The sequence below is a fragment of the Condylostylus longicornis genome, unplaced genomic scaffold (genome assembly GCF_029603195.1).
Source record: "Condylostylus longicornis isolate FDR11 unplaced genomic scaffold, ASM2960319v2 ptg000110l, whole genome shotgun sequence".
Taxonomy (NCBI): Eukaryota; Metazoa; Arthropoda; class Insecta; order Diptera; family Dolichopodidae; genus Condylostylus; species Condylostylus longicornis.
Window position 1 is genome coordinate 667,699 of NW_026578078.1, and position 26,919 is coordinate 694,617.

The 26,919-nt window shown below is 24.1% G+C and overlaps 1 protein-coding gene across 12 annotated transcripts in view; it reads left to right on the top strand.

The window, feature by feature from the left end:
• LOC129614490 (neurexin-1) overlaps positions 1-26,919 on the top strand; it is a 298,435-nt gene that overhangs the window by 231,252 nt on the left and 40,264 nt on the right. For 9 of the 12 annotated variants that reach the window (XM_055529111.1, XM_055529112.1, XM_055529107.1 and 6 more), the window contains 6 exons: positions 10,409-10,569; positions 10,918-10,944; positions 15,002-15,160; positions 22,276-22,428; positions 25,808-25,861; positions 26,286-26,402. In XM_055529111.1, the coding sequence (XP_055385086.1) occupies positions 10,409-10,569; positions 10,918-10,944; positions 15,002-15,160; positions 22,276-22,428; positions 25,808-25,861; positions 26,286-26,402 (671 nt within the window). The remainder of the gene's footprint in view (positions 1-10,408; positions 10,570-10,917; positions 10,945-15,001; positions 15,161-22,275; positions 22,429-25,807; positions 25,862-26,285; positions 26,403-26,919) is intronic. The other 3 variants (XM_055529110.1, XM_055529106.1, XM_055529109.1) reach the window with 1 other exon arrangement.

Below are 26,919 nucleotides of genomic sequence, written 5' to 3' on the forward strand. Positions count from 1 at the left end.
TCATAGCCAACAGAGTTCTATAAAAATTTTATCTATAATACTCTTATATTTTATAAGAGTATATCTACCTCTTCTTCCAAATGTACTTTGACAGTATATAAGCAGTTTGAAAAATTTTGGTATTTAAATGTAAAATGAATATAATTGAATTAATTCTAATGGGTTAAAAAACAGACAAAAAAAAAGGGTAAGAAAAGGGCAATTGCAACCATTTTATTGATAAATTTATTTTCTTTTGACTTTTCATGCCTTTTCAAAAGAAAAATTTTCAACAAAATTTCTGAATTTCATTTTGCCCATAATATATACAATACTTGGAAGATTTAATAAGAATTACAGTTGTTTAAAAAATGCCGTATCTACAAAATTACAAATTTCCAGTTTGGTATTCTAAAATTGTTTGAATTTGATTACATTGAAATTTTTGGAAAAATGGTATAATTATTCCATATAGTTCATTTTGATATTATAACAATATAATGGGTGTAGTTCCAGAAAATTAGTCAGTATTTTTTCGAAATTATTGTTAGCGCGGGTATCATAGACAAAATAAGCTTTACATATTCTGCTTTACTGAATAATAATATGGAAAATTTGTAATTTTATTCTGTCACGTCATATGCTAAAGAAGCACCAATAAATACTTTATGTATTTGTAAAGCAGGATTTTAATGACCTCTTAAATACGAGCAATTAATTTTGGTAATTAATACAGGTACAAATCGCAACTTGATGAAAATTTTTTTGTTTTGCAACAAAAGGTTAATAATTTCCTTATTAGAAAATAATACCTTACGGGAATTACTTTGATTGAAAACTTTCACTTAAGTGATTTCACTGTAGGTTTAAACCTCCACGTTAACATTTTAATAATATTATTCTAAGTGTTGACTGGGAAACCAAAAAAAGGCTTTTGTCATGTAATGATTATTCTATACGGAATTTAGTTTTTTTGTTTTCAAAAGAATTCTCTTAGAAATTTTATTTTTATAAAATTTGCAAAGATTTTTTTTTACAAAATCTAATTTATTTGGAGAAAGGAAGAAAACGATCTTCAAAAAAAAGTACAAGAAATAAAAAAAAAGCAGAAATTGGTACATTTTCTATTTGTTTTTGAAAGAAGAACAGAATCTGAATATATGAAGGCGCTCCGTTTTTCCTTTATCCTTTTCCAAAACAAATAAAATAATGAAAACAAAAAAAAAAATTTTTTTTTTGATAAAGGACCTTCGTCTATTTTTAGAAAAGTATGCCAAGTATTTGAAAGAATGTGATGGAAGAGAATTTTTTTTTCCTTCCCATGTTTCTTTTCTCTTTCTAATTTTTTTTTTGTGTTATGAAAACACGAAATATCCTTTTATAAAATACAACCTGCTATAGTACGATTACTATTTAAGAAGGAAAGAGTGTTTTCTCTATTTTTTTTTATTTTTCTCATTCTTTTATTATTCAAAAAGAATTTAATATTGCCAGCTTCATACAATACATTCATACTTTTAAGATGAAAAATATTTGAAATAAGCATGCATGCCAAACATATAATAAATAGTATGTGTATATGAATATGAATAGATGAAATTTAAATATAGTCATTGTGTGTGTGTGAAATTCTAAAAAGGTTTTATCTATAAGAAAATGATTTCGATACCTTCAAAGACAACTATCTGATCTCACATTAAGAATATTTTTTTTTTTTGATAAAATTTTTTCTGCATTACTTACATACTTAAGTCTGTCTGAACGTGATCAGTATCGAAAAAAACGTTTAAGAAAATTTTCGAAAAAAGTTCAGTTTGCTAATATTCTCTGATACTGCAAAAGAACTCGAAGAAACATTTTTCCTTTAACATTTCTTTACAGTCCAATATGCAAAAGCATTCAAAGTTGCCATTTTAAAGTTATAAGTCCAATATTCCTTATTTCGAAAATTTATTCTCGTTGATATTTACGTAAGTACCTTCACTATTATTTTAACAAAATTTCGTCAAAATGAATAAAATATTTCAAATGTTTAAAAACGCATTTGGTTTTTTTCATACATGATCCTTTTAATTCAATTTTCTTGGAAAAACACAATTTTTCAAGAGATTAATTTAAATTTAAATTTAAATGAAATTACAAAATATTATGTTGTATGGATCGATTCCAGAAATTCATTTCGGTGAAATTGTGTTTAATAGTTTTTCTTGGTTAAATACCCAAAGGTCTCCATTTTTATAATGTCATGGATTTACTGGAATAATCCTCAAAGGTATCGAATAAAATGGGTCACTTTATTTCTTTTTTAAATAACTTCAATAAATCAGTGGTGTTCTATACTCGTTTAGAAAAATTTCTAAATTTCAACTTGTCTTTTAAAATTTTTACAATTTTAAATATTAAAACTGTATACACGGATGTAATTTATAAAAGTTTACGTATTGTGGGATTTGTCGTTAAGAAAAAAATTATGTATTTTAATCAATATGAATTATGTGTTTTCCTCAATGAAAATTTGTAAAAATAATATTTACACTTTTTAGACATTAAACTAGATTTGACAATTTGGAGCATGATACAGTCTTATTGGGGCATTTTATATTTTTGTCTATAGATTATATTAGAATATATTCACTTTTTGTTATAGGTTGTAGAATCTTTTTGATTCTTAGCACATTTGCTGTCAAATTTTGTTAGCATTATTGTAAAAATAACACTGAATAACACTGAAAGTGCACAAATGATTTCCAAAGAATTTTTTAATTTTACTTCATAATCACATACCTCCCGGCCCAATTTCAACATACGTCACTGTATAATAGATTATAATTATATGGAAATATTTAGTGTTACAACATTATAAACTATATAAAGGTCTATATGTGTATATACATATATAAATATACAAAATGGAGAAAATATATTTCCTTCTTGTTTTATCTTTTCAAATAAATATATGATATCGGAAAAATTAGTCCAACATAGGTTTTTAATGTTCACCTGCTCCTATCCTATTCATTTTGTAATGCACATGGTACTATATAAACAGACACATTATAATATACATTCTGCATATTATATTGGTATGAATGTATATTAAAATAATGTGCATATTATGTATCTTGTACTTTTCCTTCTTCTGGCATATAAATTTTATGCATATTTCATGTATTTTATATGCTTGAGCTGTGTTACATGTACATTTACATTTAATTTTCTATACTGTATGTTTTAAAATAGTGTGCAAGTATTTAAAATTTTAAATAAAATTTAATAGAATGTCAAAACGTTTTTCGGATTCCAAATTCACTTTTTAACTTTTTTTGCTCGGTATTGAAAGAAATTTAATTTTTTCTCTCTTTTTTGTATGTTTTTTATAATGGTTTATTATGCATGTAAGGTACATATTATATTTTTTAGAGGTTCTGAATGAAAGTTTTATTTTTTATATGTTTTACAATTACACTTATGTGTATATCTGTATATATTATATAATTATATAAATTAGTTTTTTCGTACACTTTTTAAAAAACATAATTTTAAGGATTTTATGTTTGTATTAGTTAGCACATAATATAAAAGTAATAAAAATATAAATATATAATGAAAAACTTTGGTAGCTGCGGTATAATTTATTAGAAACCGAACATAAAGTAAAAAAAACCGTATAATACATGTAAAGCTGAAAAAATATATTTGATGTTGGATGCCTTTAATATTTATATGCCTCAAAAATATTTGTATTTCTTTTTTTTTCAACATTTTATACAATATTAAAGAGATATTAATTATTATTATTTTTTAGATATAATTATTTTACGTTTTTATACAAGAGCGTACCATATTTTATGAGAATTTACATAACATACAAATAATTTCAATATATAAATTTTAGTTGATTATTTTAATGAAAGTTCAATGTACTCATATTTCCATTGTGAGTTATATGTTTAGGCATTATTATATTGAAAATATTTATTAAAATAAAAATAAGAAAACAGAAAAAAAAAGTTATCCTTGGAAATTTATGTTTTTAAGCAAGTTTTTGAATATGAAATAAAAAATATTTTTAATTATTTTCTAAAACGAAAAAAAAAATAATCTTGATCTAATTTTTTTTTCTTTGTTTTATTTTATCAAAATGAAATTTTTTTTGTCGTAACTATATTTTAATATAGAATCTGAAATTTAAAAATAATTTATAAAAATTTTTTGCAATAGTGTTTAATATTTGCTTGAGTATTGTAAAAATATGTATTAGGTGAAAATCTATAATGTATAGGTATAAATCTATTATGTTGTAGAGCAGCAATTCGTCAATGAACCCTTTAATATTTACAATTATTAGAAATTTTAGATTATTACCATCAATTTCTACAATATAGTTCCAATAAGGAAATTTAATCCAGCTTTATATAATATACTTTTAAAATTGTAGCAATTTGAGAAATTTTCTTAGTATATAAGTTATTTAATTTTGTGTATTAATTTGCATAAATTTAGGGGTAATATATTAATTTAAATTTTATTGAACAGAAGAAATTTCAATTTTAAAACAAGGTAAAAATACACACATGGACTCTAGAAAGCAATTACGATTTTTCCATTGAAATTTGAGTTAGTCCATAGAGTATAGTTTTGTTTTGAAATGACAATGAATGTCATTGTTTTGTTTTGAAATCAATGTTTTACTTTTGCGACTAAATTCCACATTTAGAATAATTGAAAAATGTCCAATTCATAGCTATTTAGAAAATTTGGAAAATTTAAATTTGTAGTATTTTGTAGTTAATTGAACTAAATTAGACATACAAGCTCAGTTGGATTTTATTCACTCGCAGAATCATATATACATCATACATGAACTGTGACTTAATTTAAAAAAGTATATACAAAGTGATGAAATGATTTCAAAAGAAGAAAAAGACAATAGGGAAAATATTACTTTTTTCCATCTCCTTTCCTCTTGAAAAATGCCCAATTTCTTCCTGCTCTCGAAATATGTTTTCTAACAGCGTATCAACAGTGTCAATGACGTGTTTAATTCATAAAAAATTAATTTTCATGAACTTTAGAAACATTTCGCCAATTTTATCTCGTCTGCCACATTTTCGACTTATAAAAAAAATCGGTTTTATCAAGGAAAAAAACTGTGTATCATTAATTAGTCTTGCACACGCTGTATATTATTCTATTCATATTACTCATTAATGTCTATATTAACATAATTATCGAAAAAATATAAATAAAATCTTAACAGTAATTAAAGTTATGCTTAATTCAATAATCAAGGACATTAATATATAAAATGTTAAACCACAATAATTTATAACACTCAAATTTTCCAAAAATATTTTTTTATTACAATTTTTGTGTAATACTCGTAATGTCTAATACAGAATTTTTATAACATTTTTGTACTCGCACCCATTTACATACTTTTAGGATTATATAATTTAGCAATAAGAATCTAAGTCAATGAAATAATTAGTTATTATTATAATTAGTATTTGAACATTGAAATCTTATCTCGAAAAATAATTTTACAATAACATGAAATTTAATATTATTTTTTAAATGTGTAGTGGGTATTCCATGGGTATATGCATTTGTAATGCTTATACTAATACAGACAGGCATATTTATATTTTATTTTTTTGCTCTTACTAATTTACTTATTGTTGTTTTTGTTTTTTTTTATTTTTACCCCATTACCTTAATTTGTTTGTTTTTAACTGACCACAAGGTCAACGTTTAGAAATTTTTGTACAATAACAAAATAAACAATTTGAATAAATTAAACTGGCCAAATTGAGCAAAATACAGAAAAAAAAATATATTTCTAATTATTTGTGACAATATCCTATTTTAAGGTAAGGTCAAGTTATACGGCATATGCTGTTATTTCCAGTATATTGCTTTTGATTTTGTAAAAATCATGACATTCAAAAGAATACTTATAATTTTTATACAGCATATTATTTGTTTGTATTATGTATAGCAATATACTATTATATACCACATACTTAACAATATTTATAAATTATATAGAAAGTAGAGCATACTAGTCATGTATAAATGAAAAACTAGAAACAAAATCGATTTTCCTTATAAATTTACATTAAATAAAGATAATTTGTAATTTGCAACATTAATTTTCTTTTATATAGTTACCTATAGTTTTAAATTGTAATTATTTTTCATTTTTAACAAAATATTCTATATAACATGAACTTGAACTTCTGAGAAATTTCAATAAGTGTGTATAATGTGAATTTAAACTGAATAGCTGAATAATATTAGCCTTAAAATTTTTGATAGAAATCTCTTTATTTTTTCCAATTTTTCAACATTGAAATACAATCATTTCGATATTGATATTATATAGAGTTGTAAAAATTCCAAAGGGATTATTTTTATATAGAGCAATGAGCATAGTGATCATCAAAAAAACCAACTGAATAAATATTAATTTTAAAGGATTTTATTCAATGTAATATACGGAATTTTAAATTATATACTTGAATGGAAAATAATTTATATACTTATATGAAATCATTCAAATGTGGGATACTGCAATCGTTAACGTTCACAATATATGCACTATATACAAACTATAATATATATGCGTATTATGAAAACCACATAATATTTCCTAAATATATTAAAATATAAAAATGTTATGAATTTATGACAAATTTTCTTATATAATTCCCAAGCATTATGCACTATTGAAAGTTATTTTTAACTTTATATTATAATTTATACTTAAAGTGCAAGCTTTGTAATATCAATTTTATTATGTCAATATTCAATAAGATTAATACTGAAAATATTGATATAACATTGATATACATATGTATATAAAATATTACCTAAAGAAATGATAATTATTATAATGATATTTTAATTTCCTTACAGCTTTTTCACTCTAATATAATTTATGCTTTAAAACAGAATCAAATTCAATTTATGAATACAAAATTTATTATGTATAAAAGGTCTAGCATATTATATACATAAACGTCAAACATAATACGAATATTCAAATCAATATAATTACAAAATAAAATGAAAACTATTAATTTTATTCCATAATAGTTTTTATAAATAACATGTAATTATCTGAATGTAAAATAATTCATAAATCTTAGAGTTGATATTTCTTAAAAAATTATTGTAACGTTTTCGATATTACCTCACATTTCGATTATATAGAGTGTTGTCTTTTACTACCATTTTTATGTTCAAAAACTTTGTCATTTGCTTCGTTCAGAGCAAATGTTTATAAAATAATAGAATAGTTTCCTTTTTCTTTAAATAATTGTAAAATAATATTCACACTTATAAGATTGACATTATTTTGTAAATTTCGTCTGGTTAGATGCATTTAACTGATTCATTTATTGATGACATCTGCAGAATAGCGACACAAACTCAGATTATTGGAATAAGATCGTTTGCTAACAAGAATTGTTCAAGAATAATTTGCTTTAAATTTTTCAATAATTATTCTTTAGTACTTACGTATAATTATAATAATAAAGTGCAAATCAAAATTTAATTTTGAAAATATGTTCAATTTTTGTACATACATAAACACTATTTGTTAAACAGAATTGCACTTTCAAGAAGTTCGCCTAGAGTTTTAATTTATTGAAAGTTTAAGATAAAATATTATCTTTGAAAAACCGTACTCCCAAAATTTTCAAAGAATTGACATCAATCAAAAGTATAAAGATAAATTTTTGACAAGTCAATCAGAATTTTTTAAATGTTTTCTTTGCAACTTGTTGCAGAAATCAATGTAACTTTGTGGTAACTCTATTAAACTCTATGTTTGAATAGTTGTTAAAGTCATTGTCAACAAAATCAAATCCAAAGTAGTCCGTAAATTTCTTTAAATTTTTGGAAAAGGAGTAATTATTAAAAAAAAATATAATTTATAAAAGATTGTAAAATAAAATATTGTCCTAGAATAAAGCAATATAACGATTTTATAACAATATGACATTTATAGTTATGCATATTAATATATAATGCATTTTCGATATAAATAAATTTTCTTTATCAATCCTCTAAAGAATTGAGTAGCAAAAGAAAAACAAAAAAACAATAAACAGGTTATAACCTAAATATTATTTTAATGATGGTGTACATAACATTGTGCAAATATATAGGATATTTGAATATTAAGTATACATACCTAAATATAAATATATATATAATATACAACCATATAATTTTTTGTACAAATATCAAAATATTAATATTAAAATGTGCTTTAATACATACTAGGCTTTAATATTTTCCTTTGTGAAAAGATTATAGATTTTTTTTTCATTTTAATTTCAAAAGCTTTGTTAATTGATAAATATTAGATTTAACCAAATACATACATTCATATTGTATACCATGTACATAATATGTAGGTATATAATGCAATGGAATTTAATAATTCAATAAATTTATTAAAATTAATGCTAAAATAATAATTGCTTGAATTCGAAAATGAAATTCTTTTATTTTAAATTTTGGAATAAAATATAACCTTAAAATACCCTACACATTTTTATATATCCAGACCAATTTTTATATATCCAGACAATAACAATTAAAATACTGATATTTTTGTGTAAATGTTAATTTAATTACTGTTTGATTTTTATATGATTTTTATTTAAAATTTAATTTTCAGTTCTTCAGTAACTTGTAAATCTAATATGAATATGTTATGTTCAAAATACTTTAAAAGTATAAGAATTTTATTATAAATTATAGCAAGACGTTAAATTCAATTTGCTACTTAAGTGATAGGACAGAAACTGAAGGACAGAACTGAAGATATGGAAGCCCAACTTGCTCTAAAATTATGAGTATCGGCTCCTTAAAATATGTTGTTTTATCTCAGTAACTTTATTTCACCATGGCAGATTCTTATGACTTATTAACAGTGTTCACAAACAAATTACTGCAATATCGCCAAAAGAAATGCAAATCTAGAAAAAAAAGATACACCACTAGCTGAACAGGTTGATACAAAATTCACCTATTTTCGTATAAAACGTAATTCATCTACCTTCTTCAAATCAATAACTGTTACATGTACTACTTTTTCCATGAATTTTTCAAGTTTTTATGTTTATTATGTTTAAAGCAATTAATTACGATCGTATAAGAAATTTTAAGTGTTAATATCTCGCTTTATTTGATTTAAAAACTTACTTTTCTGAAAAATTAAGCAGTATGAGATGGACACACTTTTACAACAAATCTTCTCAATTCAAAATAATTTGATGAAATGAAAACTGTGATGCAACAAATGTCTCAAGAAGTGTGAATTCATTAAAAATATAGCGAATGCAAAGACAGAATTGTTTGAATCTGTTATAATAAATGGAAATATGTATACATATATCCTTATCTTTTATTCGGTGCTGAGGTAATCAAACACCTTAAAACTGTTTGCATAATACGATATCTTAACTTGTTATACCCGTACGAACGTATGTTCGAAGATTATACTAAATTTGCCTTACCGTTTGTAACGCTAAGAAATAACGGTCTTAGATATAGACTCAAATGTATGTTTTTGATCAGCGTCAAATTCTGAGTTGATTTAGCTTTGTCTGTCCGTCCGTCCGTCTGTCGTGCGTCCGTCCGTGCGTCCCAACGATAACTCAAGAACTAATTGAGCTAAGTTCACCAAATTTTCACAAATGATTTATTGTACTAAGTGCCAGAACCCTATTTAAATTGGACATGATCGGGGTACCGGTTCGGGTACTTCAAAAGTTATTTGACTATATTTCAGAAACTATAAAAGTTATGGTATTGAAATTTCACACAAACGAATATATTAGTAGGGCCAATGTGTGTCGTAAAAGTTGTTGAAATTGCTCGGCTCCTTCTGGTACCTGCCATACAACTTCAAAAGTTATTTGGCTATATCTCATAAACTATAAAAGTTATGGTATTGAAATTTCACACAAACGAATATATTAGTAGGGCCAATGTGTTTGATAAAATTTGTTAAAATTTCTTAGCTCTTTCTGGTAGCTGCCATACAACGTAAATAGTAGTTTGGCACACACAGTACTGAAATTTTGCATAAATTAATATGGTAATACGGCAACTTAAAGTCATAGTCTGTCCCGTAGTCGGTTATGGCATCTTTATTTGCACATAGGATAACAAATTCGTACAGGTATCAAAGAGTTGACAAGGTCAACTCTTTTCTCGTTTTATTTAGAATTTGTACATGAAATTCAAATTTTAAAATTTTCAAATTTTTTTTGTGCATTAGAATAATTTTTTTTTTAAAAGCCAAAATATAAAGTACATTTTCATACAAAAATGAAAAAGAAAAATAAAAATCCTTTACTGTATCATAAAATTGCAATTCTTAAATTTTTTATATTTATTAAAGGTCATGGATCAGACTACCTCAATTTAGCTCTTCGTGATGGTGGTGTATCACTCACAATGGGTTTAGCGAATGGTAAACAGGAAATGCATATAAAACCATCAAAAGTACGCTTTGATGATCATCAATGGCACAAAGTTACAGTACATCGGCGAATACAGGAAGTTAGTATATAAAAAATACCTTATTACTTTTAATAAAAGAAATTTTTACTATACCAGTTAATGTAAAATACAAAAATACCTACTTTTTTTAAAAGCTTTTTAGATATTATTTTCATTTTGTTTTTTTTTTGAATTTACATAAAAATAAAATTTTTTCTTCGCCCTTATCTAAAATAAGGCAATAATTTAAAAAAAAATTAAATTTTCTTTTCTAAAATTTTTTTTGTTTTCTTTATATTAAACTTTATTTTTGCATCCTGTCAAACTTTAATGGAATAAAATAAAAATTATAATAACAAACTATTATACAACAACAATTGTCAACTAAAATCCAACAACATTATTTAGATATCATCAATCACCAGCTTTTGTCGGGTAAGTGTAATATTAAAAAATTCAATTTATATCATTCATGTACATATAAAATTCTAAATTGTGAACAACAATGCAGTTAGCCAAAATTACCGTATCCTTTTAGAAAAAAAAAAACAGTTAAGGAAGATGGAGCATCTTTCGCAGCAAAAAAATATGAAAATTTTGGAAAACTTTATTTAATGTTAATGAATTTAATGCATAATTTATTAGTATTGAAAGTGACTATTGCTAATATTCTTACAAAATAAGAAAATCGCAAATATTAAAAAGTTGTTCAAAGTTTTTATATTTTCCTTAATTTCCCGAAAACTTCTTTTCGTTAATTACAGTGTTTTAGTTTGAAGCAAATGAATTCAAAGAGCATAACTATTAGGTTCCGATGCATCCCCTTTCGGAAGCCCAATTTACATGGAATAGTACAATTTAACCATAACAGCTTATATTGTAATCTGTAATTCGCATTTAAATTTCTTTCTTACTATTTCTTTCCATTAACTATATTTCTTTAAAGTGAAAACTACTGAATAATTTCGGGGAATTTCAAGTCTACCATATTAACTCTTTTTAAATATATTATATATGTATGAGTCTAGATAGACATTTTCAATAACATATTCCAACAAAAGACAAAAAAAAAATTAAACCATTTCCAATTCAAATTTCTCATTATAATAAAATTAAAGTTTTTAAACTACCTATACAGAATTCCAGCATAGCTTTATGTAGATAATACATAAATTTTCCAAAAATGGTTCAAATTACAAACTTTTCAAAAATTTAATATATTTGCATAAATTTTCTACAATCACTGATCCAAATTTAAAAAAAAAAGAAAAGAAAAATTGAACAGGAGGCAAAAAACAAAAGTTTCTTGAATTTTTAAAAATATTGTTTTCAGCCTGACATGCCATCAATACCCTGTAATGTTTTAATAAAAAACTAAAAATAGAAAAACATAGAAAAAAATTTTCATTCTTACCAACAATAAGGTTACATTTTGAATGTAATTATTCAAAAACTAATTTTGTTAATTTAATTTTTAAAACATTTACATTAATCTGTTAATTTTCAACTAAAGATTTTCTTAGAAAAATAAACGAAATTTATGTAAAAATATTTGAATACTTTAGAACTTTTTCGCATTTAGTACAACAGTTCTTTCCAAAAAACACAAAATAATTCTTAACAAGTTGAAATTTCTACTTTTTTTATTATTTTAAAAAAATGTGATTTAATATCTTAAAGTATGATTAAAAAAAATTGAGATACCGAGTCCGGCTATCAGATTTCATTTATTTGATTGTTAGCAAGCCTTAATGAATATCTGTATATACATAAAAATTTACTAAAAAGGCGAGATTTTAGAAGACCCTTTCCCTGTGAAATACATGCAAGCAAAGCAGAACATTCATACGTATTGATGTATGATTGATTCAACTCGCTTGATAATGGATATTACAAACGAAATTCTTTCAAAACTTTCATAATATTATGTTATTCATTACGTATGCACACACATATATACACTTAATTGTGTATATAGCATGGTATTACAGTATATATGCAATATTACAAGGATACTCAAATTATTGTGAAAATAAGATAAATTAATCCCTTTAGGACTGCAATACATACAAAATTTGTATATATTTGTTATGCATGTACATATGTATATGTATGTATGAATCCATTCTCATTCTTCCTGATTTATGTTACATAGCTAACTTATACTAGCGATCTATTTAACACTTTTTGATTGAAGTATTTGTTCGAATACTATGTAGGTATACATAGAACAAGATGTAAACACAAAATGTTAGTAAAATACACACATACACAAGTTATATTATACTATATAAATAGACAGAAAACAAAATAAAGCACTAACAATATTAAAAACTTCTTCAAAAACTTTTTTTTTTTTTTTTGAATATAAAATTTTGTCATTTTTCGGAAGGTGCTTAAGGTTCTAAAAGTCGTTTTTAATTTTTTTTTTAAATTTTATTTTTTATTTCAAAAGATATTTTTCTGAAAATGAATCAGAAGCTTTACGGGTAGAAAAAATAAAATGGCAGGTGTTTGGTATTAAAAATACATTATACTAATTGATTATTTTGTTAGTCGGTTAAGTGGTTTTCGTTAAACTTTTTGATATAATTTTAAATTTCTAAAAAATCTTCGTTAAACAATTCCTTTTTTAAGGTAATTCAACCTAATCATAAACTGAAATATTACAGCTACTTGAAACCTTCACGGATATACTCAATAATTTGAAACCGGTATCGGTAATTGCTTTTGCAAGGAAGCTGAATTTAGCGCTTTTTGAAAGCGTTAAATTTCAATTATTTTTGGGTCAGTGTTCAAGTTTTATCTACCCTCAGAATCTCCGCATAAACACTGCGAAATTAGGTTGACTAAATGTACCGAAATAACTTAAGAAGACATCACCCCTGTTCATACGTTTTACTGATACCTATCAATTTAATTTTTTTAATATAGGTATTAAAAATTATCGAAAGACAAAGATAGACGGACCCAACCCGTCATTAAACCTATCAATAGCGGAGGACTTTAACCCAACCTAAAGGGCATCTGGATGGTCATAAACTCCTAAAACTAGTTAAACTGACTTAACATTAGTTTCGCTCTATCGTGTTTTTGTGTCTAGATTCCGTGAAGAAAGTCTATTACAACACTTTAGTCTAATTCAAGAGGTCTTGTTCTCGTCAGTCTTTTTGCCTTAACCCTCTCCCCTATAAGTCGAGAGGCCTCTACTTTTACAGTCTATTAATATAATATTAAGCTTAGACACTTTTGATTTCTTCATTTTGCGTATACTTCATATTGTAAGAAATTAAAAGTTAAATGTCTATGTTTGAAAAATCTTATCACAAAAAACCAACTTTTAAAACGTTCTACACAAAATATTGAGATTTTCTTGTTCAAAAATTATGAATTAATATTTCATAAAATTTGATTTTTCAATATAAAGATAAATTTAAATTTCAATAATTTTCTAATACTAAAATAATTTTGTAAGACAATTATTTCTTGAAAAAAGCACTTACAATATAGATTTTAAATAAAAGTTTAAATTATTGCAAAAACCAATATTAAAAAGTACAAAACTTTTAATTTTTAAATTGTGAAAACTTTTTATTCAATAATATTGAAAAAAATTTCTTTATTGAATTTTCTTGAAGAAGACAAATAAGGACAATAAGAAAATATAAATAAGAAAATAGCCCCAATTACGAGCGAAAATATTAAGTAAAAGAGAGAAGTTAGAATAAGAAATAACTGACTTTATAGTGTTATCTTAAGAAATTAGAAACTCATATTTTTCTTTAAATTTTCCCAGATCCTTTTCTCTTTTGTTATTTTGTTTTTCTATCTTCCAATATATTACAGTATATGAAATTTCTGTAAGAACTTTTTTTTTTAAGTTCATGACCTGTTTATTAAGTTAATAAAGAAAAATAAAAAAGATTTTCATCATTCATCACTTGTAAAACAATTCTAGAATAGGTGATACTCTAAGCGTTTTACGTTTTCATATACTTTCTATACAAAAAAAAAAATTACAAAAATAAGAAGAAAAAGAGAAAAAACAAGCATTATTTTAGATATACGAGTCAATGAGAATTAAGTCTTGAGGGTATAAAATGGTATAATTTTAAAAAATAAAAAAAAAGGAATAAATTTCATTAGAATAATCCTTACAGAAGTCTTGACAAATATATAAAGGATAAAACTGCTAGTGGTGATATTTTCTCTATTGTTTCTGATTCTAATTGTAACAAAAAGTTTGTAACAATTTGCTTCTAATTTGTACCATTTGTACTTACTTTGTGTATAGGTGCTCTTTGTGTTTTTTTATTGTTTTTATTCTTATTTATTTGTTTTACATGTTTTGTCGTTAGTTCATTCCAATTTAAAAATATGTACATGAAATTTTAAATAAAATTTTTAACTTTTTATAGTATATTTAAATTTTTTGTAACTTTTTCTTTATGCCAAAAATTCTTGTTTATTTTTTATTTTCTTAATTTTACAGTTGGTAACTGTTGTAGATGATGTTTATACAGATCATTCACATATTGCTGGAAAATTTACAATGTTATCATCATCACGAGTTTATGTTGGTGGTGCTGTTAATCCAAGAGCTTTACTGGGTGCACGTGTTCATAACAATTTTGTTGGTTGTTTAAGAAAAGTAAGTATAATATATATGTAGTACTATATATATGCTATAATATGCAGGGGTGTGCCCACAAAAATGAATTATGACGTCGCAATTTTTTTTTAAAAAAGATTTAAACAAGAGTAATATGAATAAAAATAAGTATACGTCTTTTTTTTTAAAAATTAGTTAAAAATTTCAAAATGTAGAACTCTGTTTCTTAGTTTTAATTTTAAATTATTGTTTAATTTAACATTTTTTGTTAGATACACATACATTGTGAATTTCATACAATTGGAACTCTGGAAATAATGTATGCAATTAACACTTTGTTACTTACGTCCAGTTTTTAAAAAATAAAAGCTAGCAAGTTGTGATGATTTGCTTTTTCAATTCACAATTGAGGCGTTCAGCACGTTAGTGGTCTACTTGCAGTAACGTCATTTCGACTAAATTGCGATTGAAATATCTGAATTTTCAGTTTTTAAGAACATTTTTAAAAGACGCAAACGAAATTATTTTAAAATAGAGTGACAAAATGAGTAAGCTAAGCATATTTGAAAATATAGAATAATTCTTTAAGCCATTACAGCTCTATTGAATATTTTTGCCAAAAATTTATCAAAAACAGAAAAAAACATTTTTAAATTCTGTAAGGCTTAAAAACAGATTAACCCGTTTGCAGTCAATCTGGTTTTATTACAAACAAAAGAATCAAATCGGATGAGTCAAATTGACCCGCGGCTTAAGCATACCCCTGAATATGTGCTTTTATAAAAAAAATGTTTACTTTATAGTGAAAATAAATATAAATGTTGATACATAATTGTTTTTTCATATAATAAACACAACATAAAACATACACATACCAATATTATGTACAAAGGTATATTATGTATTATGTATAAAAGTAAATAGTAAAAATACCGTTTAAAAATAAATACCAAAGGAAACAAGAAATAATGGAATTTTATTTGATGTTTGCTAAATAAAAACCTCACATGTGTCAACGATTCACTGCTGCCAACCCCTTTAAAAAAATTTACTTAAATTTGAACTTCTCCATTTATTTTTTCTATTAATACAAAATCGAATTGATTTTGTTTTAAACTTAAATTTTTTAATTTTAAAACTTGAACCAATTTACTGTTATAATTTTTTTTTGTAGTACATTTTTCAGATTGTAAACTTGAAACTGAATTTTTTGAATTCAATGTCAGGACGACAAATAAAAGTATGCATTCATGAAAATCATATTCGTTTGTAAAATTATTCTATAGTTTGCGACAAGGTTCATGGATAGTCCTTTATAATATTTTAAATAGTTGTTAAATATGGCAAAATTTATGATGCAGAAAATTGAAAATTGTGTTCATTTGGCCTTAAACAAAAAGTTGATATTATTTAAATGAAGTAGACTTGAAAAAAGTATGTATGCCCAAAGCAAATCATAAAAAAATATAATGATGGCAATCCTAATTTGTTTAATATTATGTTTATATAATTCAGTGGCCTCAAACACAAACCGCCTAACTCGAGTTAAGACAAAAATGAGATATGTTTACCAGCGAATTCTCCGTTTTGAGTTTCATATGCTCACAAAATTTGGTGGTTCTACGACTGTTGTAGCCGGAGTTATTGTCGAATTCACACATGACCTAACTCGAAATGGCAACAATGTGCACTTGCACTAATCGCCTAAATCGAGTTAAGATCAGAAAACATCTTTTTTATGTTTTTGACAAACCACTTATTTCGAGATATGCTGTTGTTGCAAATCAAAATTAGTGACATTTTTTTTTATTTGTATGAATTTTTACAACCGCTTATCTCGAGTTAGGCTTTTGTTGCAAAATTAATTTTGAATTTTTTTAAATACTAACTCGACATAAGCGATTTGTGTAAAATAATAATTGGTGGTTTTTTAAACTCATCTCGAGTTAGGCGATTATTGCAAATGCAATTATATTCCAAAAGGCTTCTTATTTCGAGTTAGGTTTTTATAACGCGTGCAAATAAGAACAATACATCGAAGTTAAGCGTTTAGTGTTCGAAATAATACATGATCAGTATAGAATATTTTTTAGTTTTTTATAATAAAAAATATTTTATAACGCTTAACATATTATTTTATGTGATATATAGTGTAAGTACTTTATGTCCATGGTTTAAAACTTGTTCACTATAGTTAAAATTAAATCTTACATTCAGCGACAAGTAAGATAGTTGTATTTTTTAACCCAAAATATAAAACATCTGCACAAGTTACCTGCATTATTAATGCTCTAATTACCCAAATATCCCATGTTTAAGATTTGAATTTTTTTATTTAACAAATAATCTTGTAGGTCATTTCGTGATTTACCTGCGACAAATGTTTTTTTCAATTGACCGAGTTCCCATGTTAAAATGACACGTGGCTAGCTACCTGATGGTAGATTGTTTTGCCTTTGTGGTCTAATTGTATTATTAAACAAAGTGTTGTTTTATTATGCCCTTGTAAAACAAATGTTATTAGGAAGAACAAATTTTTGTGTTTGACAAGAGGTTTTATTCTAATTATTGTATTACAAAGCAACACTTTTATTATACACTAGTAAAACACATTTTGTTAGGAAATTCAAATTATTATAATTTGCAAGGGTTTTTTTTCAATAAATAAAACTGGTACATCTGGGAATAACAATATTTTGTTATACTTTTTATTACTCATTTCCGTGAGTTCAAATTTCTTCGATTTTCAAATATTTATGATATTTTTGTTATTTCGAAGGAAGTATTTTTTACAAAGACAGTTATTTATTATTGTTTTTAAATGTGCTTATGTTGGAAATTGTTAAATAATATAAAAATTATCCAATATAAACTTTATCCACGCTTAATCAATGTACGTTAAAAATTTTGGAACTTGCTAGGCGAGCTGAAATGATTGTGGTGGATGTTAGATGTATTGCAATATATTTGAAATTAACATAACGGATTCAAAGTGTTTTTAAGCATAGAAATTAGCGAAACTGGTTCTATAGTAAATAAACAAGTATCAACAGATCTTACTTTGAAAACCGAAGTTAATACAGTTTTGAAAACCGCAATTGACTTTGATCGTGGTGACTGTATTAATGATCCTGATTTTAAAATTGACAACATTCAAAAGCAAGTTTTCGAGTCCTATTGGGCATGTGAACATATCTGTAGAGATAAAAAAATATGAAAGGCTTTCTACTTTTATTCTTTTAAGAAAAATCCTTTTACAATTTGCCGAAAGGTTAGAAAAATTCGCTTAATCTTTCGCGACCGGGCTTCCTCAATGCACTCAAGTACATGAACGCTGGAAACTGACTCGTGGTCAATTTGTATGGAGTCTTAATTGAAAAGTAAATGCTGACAGCTAAAATAAAAATGTCGTGCAAACTTACAATATTTTTTGTTTATTTGATAATCAAATACTTATATACTCTATGAAAGGAGAGCAAATTCTGAACCAATTTGCTTTGCCACAACTTTTTACGGAGATCTATATACTTTTTACGGCAGAACTTGGAGAAAAACTGACGAACAAACCATTTTCTATACGTAATTAATAATACGTCTCCAAGATTTAATTTTGACAAGTATCGAATTATTATTTTCTATACGAGTTCGAGTTCAGTATCAAATTTGACTTTTCATTACAGTAGTTGTAATGACTCACACTCGATTTCATTTTGTTTTTAATTTAAAAATTTTAATTAATTCGGATTTAGTATCATTATGAACAAGTAAGAAAGTCATATGGACTATAGCATATAAATAAAGTAACAAACACCAAACCCATAAACTCATTTTAGAGATTACTTTATGTGCTCATTTTTACAATAATGTAACAACTTTGTCAGATCCGTTGCACAATGAAGCCTTTTTGTAATTGAATTACTTTTTGAAATTCTCTTAAGTGGAAAGAGTCGCACCACAGATTTCAAAAAATTGACTTCCAAAAATATTTTACAAGAACAGTTTATACAAAGATTTTTTATATTTTAAGACGAGGTGTTAACTAGTTAGATTTTCAAGACATGCTCCAAATTGAAGAAGAAGAGAAAATTAGTACCAAAAAAGAAAAACTTAGAGTACTTGATGCAATTTTTTAATCTGTTGGTTTACAAATTTTACAAAACGATTAAGACTGGATATTTAGCAGATACTCATCCATATTTAGTTGGAGAATCCGAGAGAGAATAAAAGATACTGCCACCTTTCTTAAATTTAATGAAAAAATTATTTTTAAACTTTTAGAAATAATTTTTACTTAAAGTTTATTAATTTTTTACCTCAATTTATGTTTTTTATGACAATGATTTGAAAAAAAAGTGATAAATCAAATATTTTAGAAATAATACACATATTTCTTCCCTTTTCAATATAACTTAAGTCACCTAAAACCATATTTTCAGTTTTGCAACAACAGCTTAAGTCGACTTAAGTTTGACGAAAATGCAAAAGTAATTTTTCACAAATCGCCTAAGTCGAGTTATGCTTTGCAAAGTACTTTTTATAAATTTTGTATAACCGCCTATCTCTCTTTTTTCATAATTAAGAGAATACTATTAGTTGTTTTACTTCAGATTATGAGTTAATCGCTTCCTTTTTTAATTATCTTTCAATCAAAAAAAAAATTGGTTCAAAAAACTTCATAACTTTTTTCAAAATTTAATTTAAAGTTTAAAATGCATTTATCTCGAAATCACTAAAACAGACTTAAGTCGTTTGTGCTTGAAGCCACTGAATTATAAACATTTAAAAATATTCAACTATTACACTGGTTACAGTCGTACTCAATATAAAAATCAGGAAAATTTATAAAGGGAGAAAATATTTAGGCAAACAAACAAAAATACAAGAAGGATTCATTTAAGTTATTTTAGGTTTTTGTTTTTATGTTTTTATTTTTATTCTCAACTTAATTTTCTTTTAAAAAGAAAAACTTTTCTCATTTGTAACAATTCAGTTTTTCGGTAAAGTTTTCACATCGCTTCTTTTTTTGTTTTTTTTTCTTTTCCAATTACTTTTTTACTTTTTCATTAAATTATTATTATTTTTTCTCCCCTTTTTGTTGTAGTTTAATGATCCGAATAAGCATGGAGCTTTATTTAAAAATACATCCATACATATATATACATACAATAAATTTATAAATATAGTATACACCCACATATATGAATACCTATTAACATGTATGAATTATTACTCAAAATTGAATGAAATATGAATTTGTTAATGACAATTGTTAAGATTCCTTAAATATCCTTTTGCGTATCTATTATATATTATAAAATACTTGTGTTATTCCTAATAAGTGAAGTTTAAGTTGCTTTTTCTTAAAATATTAGCAGAGAATATTAAAAAAACTTTGCGAATTTTGTAAATTCTTTTTAAGAATTTAGAAAGTACGAGTATAGTGAATAATATAATATTATGTATATATATGTATATGTTAGTTATTTAGAGTAATAGTAAAAATATGTATATAAATGTGCACAATTACATATTAATATGTTAACAATATTTACTTTAACATAATGAATGTGTTTTTCTGGGGTAAATATTCAAAGAAAAGTAATTGCTATATTTTTTTCAACTATATATACATAATTATACATACATAATATTGTAATATTTTCAAGTGGTTAAATCTATGTTGGATATGTACATGTGGGAGGGGGGAAGTTCTTGCCTTATAAAAATGAATAAGAATTTTTGAAAATAATATTCCTTCTTATACTAACAAATCTGTAATAATTTTATAATCTGTAATTTTAAAATATTCTAAATGTGGATGTCTAAACTATTTAAATTTTATAAATATGTGAATTTGATGACATAATCATCTAACTATTTTCAAAAGGCTTTAATGATTCTTAAATTGTAAAACGCTTTTCATGAAGAATTCTTTTAAATTTTCAAAACTAAAATTAAAAAATTTTCATTGTTGAATTATAAAGAATTATTATGAAGATTATGATTTCTCAGTTGATCATTAATCAAAGAAATTCCAAGAGCTTGAGATTTTTTTTCCATTAATAAAAATTTTTCATCTCTTCAGAGTTCCAGTTCTACAAAAATATGTGGCTAAAATCTACTAAATTAGAAAGAAATTCTTTGATAAAGGGCATAATTGTTAGAAAATTCAAAAGATCAGGAAAGTAATTCTTCTAATAGGCATTTCTTTCTTATCCAGATATTATTTTTTTTCTTCATAATGCATATACATACATACATATAAATCAAACGAAAATTACGAATATAAAATTTTTACAGATCTATTTGAAATTTTAGTACTTCCATGGTTTTGAAAAATTTAAAAATTTAAAATACACGATACGTTTTAAAGATTTTTTTGATATTGGGGTTTTTGTTTGAAAAAAGTTTTTTGAAAAAACAAATTAGGCAATACACAAACAAATTTTTAAATCAATCAACTTTTTTGAACGTTCTGTTTATGTACTGGTTTTTAACAAAATATCAATCACGCAACATATTCATTAGTATTCATTGATAGTAGCACGGCTACTGATATTTCAATTATTTCAACACCAGTTATATGTAAGTTTTTGTGTATATATAACCTATGTACATGAACGTTTAATTTACTAGAAAAGAAAAACATATTCAATCTACGAAACTCTTTTAAATTATTGAACGATTCAAGGTTTTAATTTATCCCATTTGACTTTATTATTTTACACTTCGTATTTTTATTCTCTGGCATTGCAACTTTTTTGTCTTTTGTCTTTGTTATGTCGTTATAATATTTATGTGGTATGCATTGTATACTACATAACATTGTCTGTTGTTAAAACGTTATATAAATCCCAAAATAAGCATCACAAATAAATGCAGAAACGAATCCTCTGTAGCTTCATTTGTTTGTTTTTCCTACTTTATTTGCTTTGAAATTATTTTTCACACACACATATACGTACAATACAGTTTTAATATAGTTTTCAAGTTGTTTTCTTTTCTTTTTTGTTTATTGCTTTATTTTCTTCAGTTTTCCTTATACAGGAAAAATTTAATGGAACTTTTAAAACAAATTTTATATTTTCTTTTATGGTTCTCCTTTTGTTTTTCATTCTTTAAAATTAAGTTTATATTGTGTTCTATTTTTCTAGGTTGAATTCTCTGCAGATACATTGCGTTTAAATCTGATTGACCTCGCACGAAGTGGTTCAAAGTTAATACAAATAGCTGGACGTATTGAATATCAATGCCCGAGTGGTGATCCACAGGATCCAGTAACATTTACAACAAGAGATTCCCATTTGGTAAGTTTAACGCTTTTGTATTGTTATTTTTAAAAACAATATTTGTATATTTGTATATTAAAGAGTATATACACAAAAAAAACAAAAACATGAAAATAGTGCAAAATTAATAATTATAAAATTATAATTTTGTTAATTTTTCGGTTTATTAAACAAAAAATTGAAAGCAAGGATATTTTTATAAAATGTGTATAAAAAATAATAGGTATAAGACAGTTAAATGGCGTGCATATGCGTATATTAATATAATTTTATTAAATAAATCATAACGCGAGTATGCTTATAATATATTGTTAATTGCTAATTATTTCAATAAAAATTAAAAATTAGGTCAAACGTATATAATATTAACGCAATGTTATAATGTAAGCGAAAATTTTCGTATTGTTTAATTAAAAATTATGAATTTTATTTTGATATGCCTTTAAATATTAAATCGGATCAGTTTCAATTAGAAATTAAAAAAAAATAATAATAAAAAAGGCAAAATTGGAATTAAAAATAAAATTTTAATTTTCCTGACAGAATCAACTTGGCAAAAATGAAAAATATTTTTTAAATGTTCTAGCAACACTGTGTGAATTTTCTTTGATTTTTAATATAAAATTTTATAAATTTCGTTTTGTTTTCCAAAAATTTTTTTGCAAAATAAGTGAGCTGCAAAAAATATGTTTTGAATTTGAAAATTGCACTCGAAGTGAAGCTTTTAAAAATTTTCCACGTTTTTAACTTCGGCATTTAAAAACTTTAATAAATTTGTTCATAAAAATTTCCAATTTGTTTTTACGTTTTCCTTCATATTTAAAACACAATAATACTGAAGAATTTTTACCTGAAAAATACCTGATTTTTATGCATTTGATTTAAAATTCAGGTTATATAAAAGTCTTTTAATTTCTACTAATTAAAGCCTGATTTATAACCGACCTTTAATAAGTAATTACTCACATTTTGCATTATAACGTATATTTAGTATTTTAAGGTTTAAATAGGTACTGGAAACTCGAATAGATAATTTCGATGCTGTTGAAATTTAATTTTAAAAAAAATTCTTAAAAATACTATAATTTTAATTACTTGCGTTTAATTGAAAATGCATCGAATATGAAAATGAATATATTATATTATGAATAATTTCCACTCACACAAGAAAATAAAAATTTCATATAATTTTATTTAATATCGTAAATGTTATTTACGGTAGTAATGTAAATTTACAAATATAATTGGACAATGTGATTTAATATAAAAATAATTATAATGTCATATTATAAAACAGGTGGTTGTATAAAAAAATAATTTGAATGAAAATTAAAAGATGAAATCGATATTTAAAACAGTTCTGTGAATAGAATCATTTTACAAATTCAAAAATACTTATTAAATTTTATTTATTAATATTTATTTTAATATTAAACAAATAGTAGAAAGTAATCTTTTTTCAATAAATATCAATTTATTTTTACTTTTAAGTCAACAAAAATTATTAATTGTACGTTTACAATAGCCCATATACTATTTTATGCAATAGGTAAACGATTAAAGTTGAACAAAATTTTGCATTTCGTATTTATTTATAGCTTTCATAATTAAAGAGTTATTTTACATCATGCTGCTCACGATCAGATTACATTCCTTGAATAACTTTGCAATTTTCTGGAAATTCAGAATAAATTTAGAAAATTATGTACTCGTGTAAATCAAATAGAATAGATTTGTAGGGATTCATAAAATATCATTTGGAAAATGTTTTATACATTCGGTCATTTACTCCTCAAATAATTACACGTAATTTTGGTTTTTTAACCAGTTTTTTAAAAGTTTTTTGTAATTGTTTTTCCAAAGTTCTTTATTATCACACAAAAGCAATTTATTCGATATCTTACGGCTAAAAATTAATAAAAAAAATGTGTAATGAATAAAAGTTATAGTAAAAGAATTTCAAAAATATTACAAATTGAGTGTGGAAATAAACTTGTTAGAGTTTGCTCCAAAACTTTGAATGTTGTGGTATGACCATAAATTGTTTTATCATTAAAATTTTAGAATGACAATATAAAATATACAATACATTAGCAAAATAAAAATGGCAACAAGAGCATAAAGAATAATAAAATCAAAAACAAAAATTCCTTGAAATCGTTATTATTATAAAAAAAATATATTAAAAGAGTATTTTAATATATTATTTTCTCTATATAGAAGAGATTTTTTCCATAGAAATCTATCGAATTATCTGAATTCCCCAAATAACAATAATAAAGAACAAAAAAAAATAACCCCACATTCAACAAATCCACTGAAATTAATGATAGTACCTACAATAAATAATACTTTTTATGATTCATTTTGATTCCAAGGATTTATAAAAATTTGAAAAGAAATCCTTCATATTGAAAATAGTAATAATGATAATCAAACATTAAAACAAAGAAAATCTTCTTATACACAAATTTCATAGAAAAAATTTTGATAAGTTTGATGGATAATAAAAAAATATTGTAACAATAATAATTGTTATGTGGACTCGCAAAAAAGAATGAGATTGTTTTGGAATGTTATACTTTTTAGAAAATGTAATGCTTTTTAAAAATTTAATTACATAAGCAAAGTAATGAGTGTACCAATATAGTAATATAAACTATACTTAATATACTACGTAAAGAACTACGTTCTATACTTCTATGTATGACAAAATAATTCGGAAAAGTATTTATTTTTGCATAAACGTAATGATTTGTTGTAAAGTGCAAAATTTGGATACTTTAATAATATTGTGAAGCAATGTACTAATACAATATATATATTTTAGCTTCATATATCGGGAATAATTTTAAACAGAAACATAGAAGGTTAACTTCGAAAACAAACTGCTAATTGACTTTTAGTTGATCATGAGAGTTTAATTGATTCAGTAGATATGAGATATTTAAGCATTCTATGAAAATTAATCTTTGAGGGTTCTCCCTGTACAATTTTTTGAGTATGGCCAGTAAAATAGTATTGATTACTAATGAAAAGAAATCATGTTCTATATGGTACAAAATATTTCAAAAATTGTTGTTTTAATATTAACAAAAAAAAACTAACTAATATTAACGTATAACTAATATTAAATAAAAAAACTAATATTAACGTAATTTTAATTGTATGTACATCTAAATACAAATTAACCTACTGTCACTTGAGTTATACTACGAAAGTTAGTTCCATGTTTTCTTTCAAAAGTTTAATTTATTCTTAAATAATTTTATTTTAATACAATACATTCAACGATAATAATTATAAAAATTGTTAATAAAATTCTATGTTAACTAAGAAATACTAAAAATATTAAAAAAAAAAAAATAAATTGATTTAGTTTCCAAATTATTTATAGAGATTTTCATTGAAAGGTAACATAAAATTGTGTACAAAAGACAGTAAATTAAAGGTATGACAGAAAGAATTTTCTTTTAATTATATACTTACTTAATGTATAGATAATTCATTTAGAAAAAATAAAACAAAAGTTGGATTAAAAGAAATTTCATCTATATGAATGCTCGAATTCATTAGATCGCAAATTATACAAAAAATTAACATTTATTTCTGTTATACAAATTATTAGTTTCTATAACATTTTTTTGTGAAGTAAATAAAAAACATAAATTTTAATTTTTTAAATTCAATAATAACAAGAAGTTTTTAAAAAATTTCCATCAGTGTCATGAATTGTAGAGAAAATTACCATCTAGTAATCTATACAACATCAAAATGAAAGCTAAAATGTTTTAGAAATATTTAAAGAAATTAAGTTAAGAATTAAAACATTTAAATATAAAATACTAATTATTCTTTAATTTTTATTTTTAAAGGTTCTTCCGCCATGGGAAACAGGAAAACAAAGTTCAGTAGCATTTAAATTCCGAACTAAAGAACCAAATGGTTTAATATTGTTGACAACTGGTTCACGACCACCACGAGCTAAAAATGTAAGTAATAAATGTATAATTTTATGCATAGTTATGATATTTCAATATAAATTACATTGTATTGATTATGTAATTACAATGTATTAATCCATATAGAAAATATAACACTTACATTTATGAACATACATACATATGTATATATTTTATTATCCAGATAATGATTTATTAAATTTCATTTTTATTCGATTTGATTTTAATTATATTAAGGCCCTATAGCACAAAATAAAGAAATTATAAATATTTCATTAATAATTTATTATTTGTATTTGTTTCGGACTAAATTACAAAGTTAAGACTATTCCCTGTAGTATTTACTTTCGTGTTCAAGTATATTGTATTTTTACAAGGTTCATATTATTCTAGTCTAATAAATATATTATAAGTTTATTATCTAATGGGAATTATATTTTGTGCATTTATAAATAATTTTCATATACTTATTAAAATCACATTATCTTGTAAGCACCTTACACGATTTATTGGTTGTCATTCCAAAAATAAGATTATAATTTTTTAA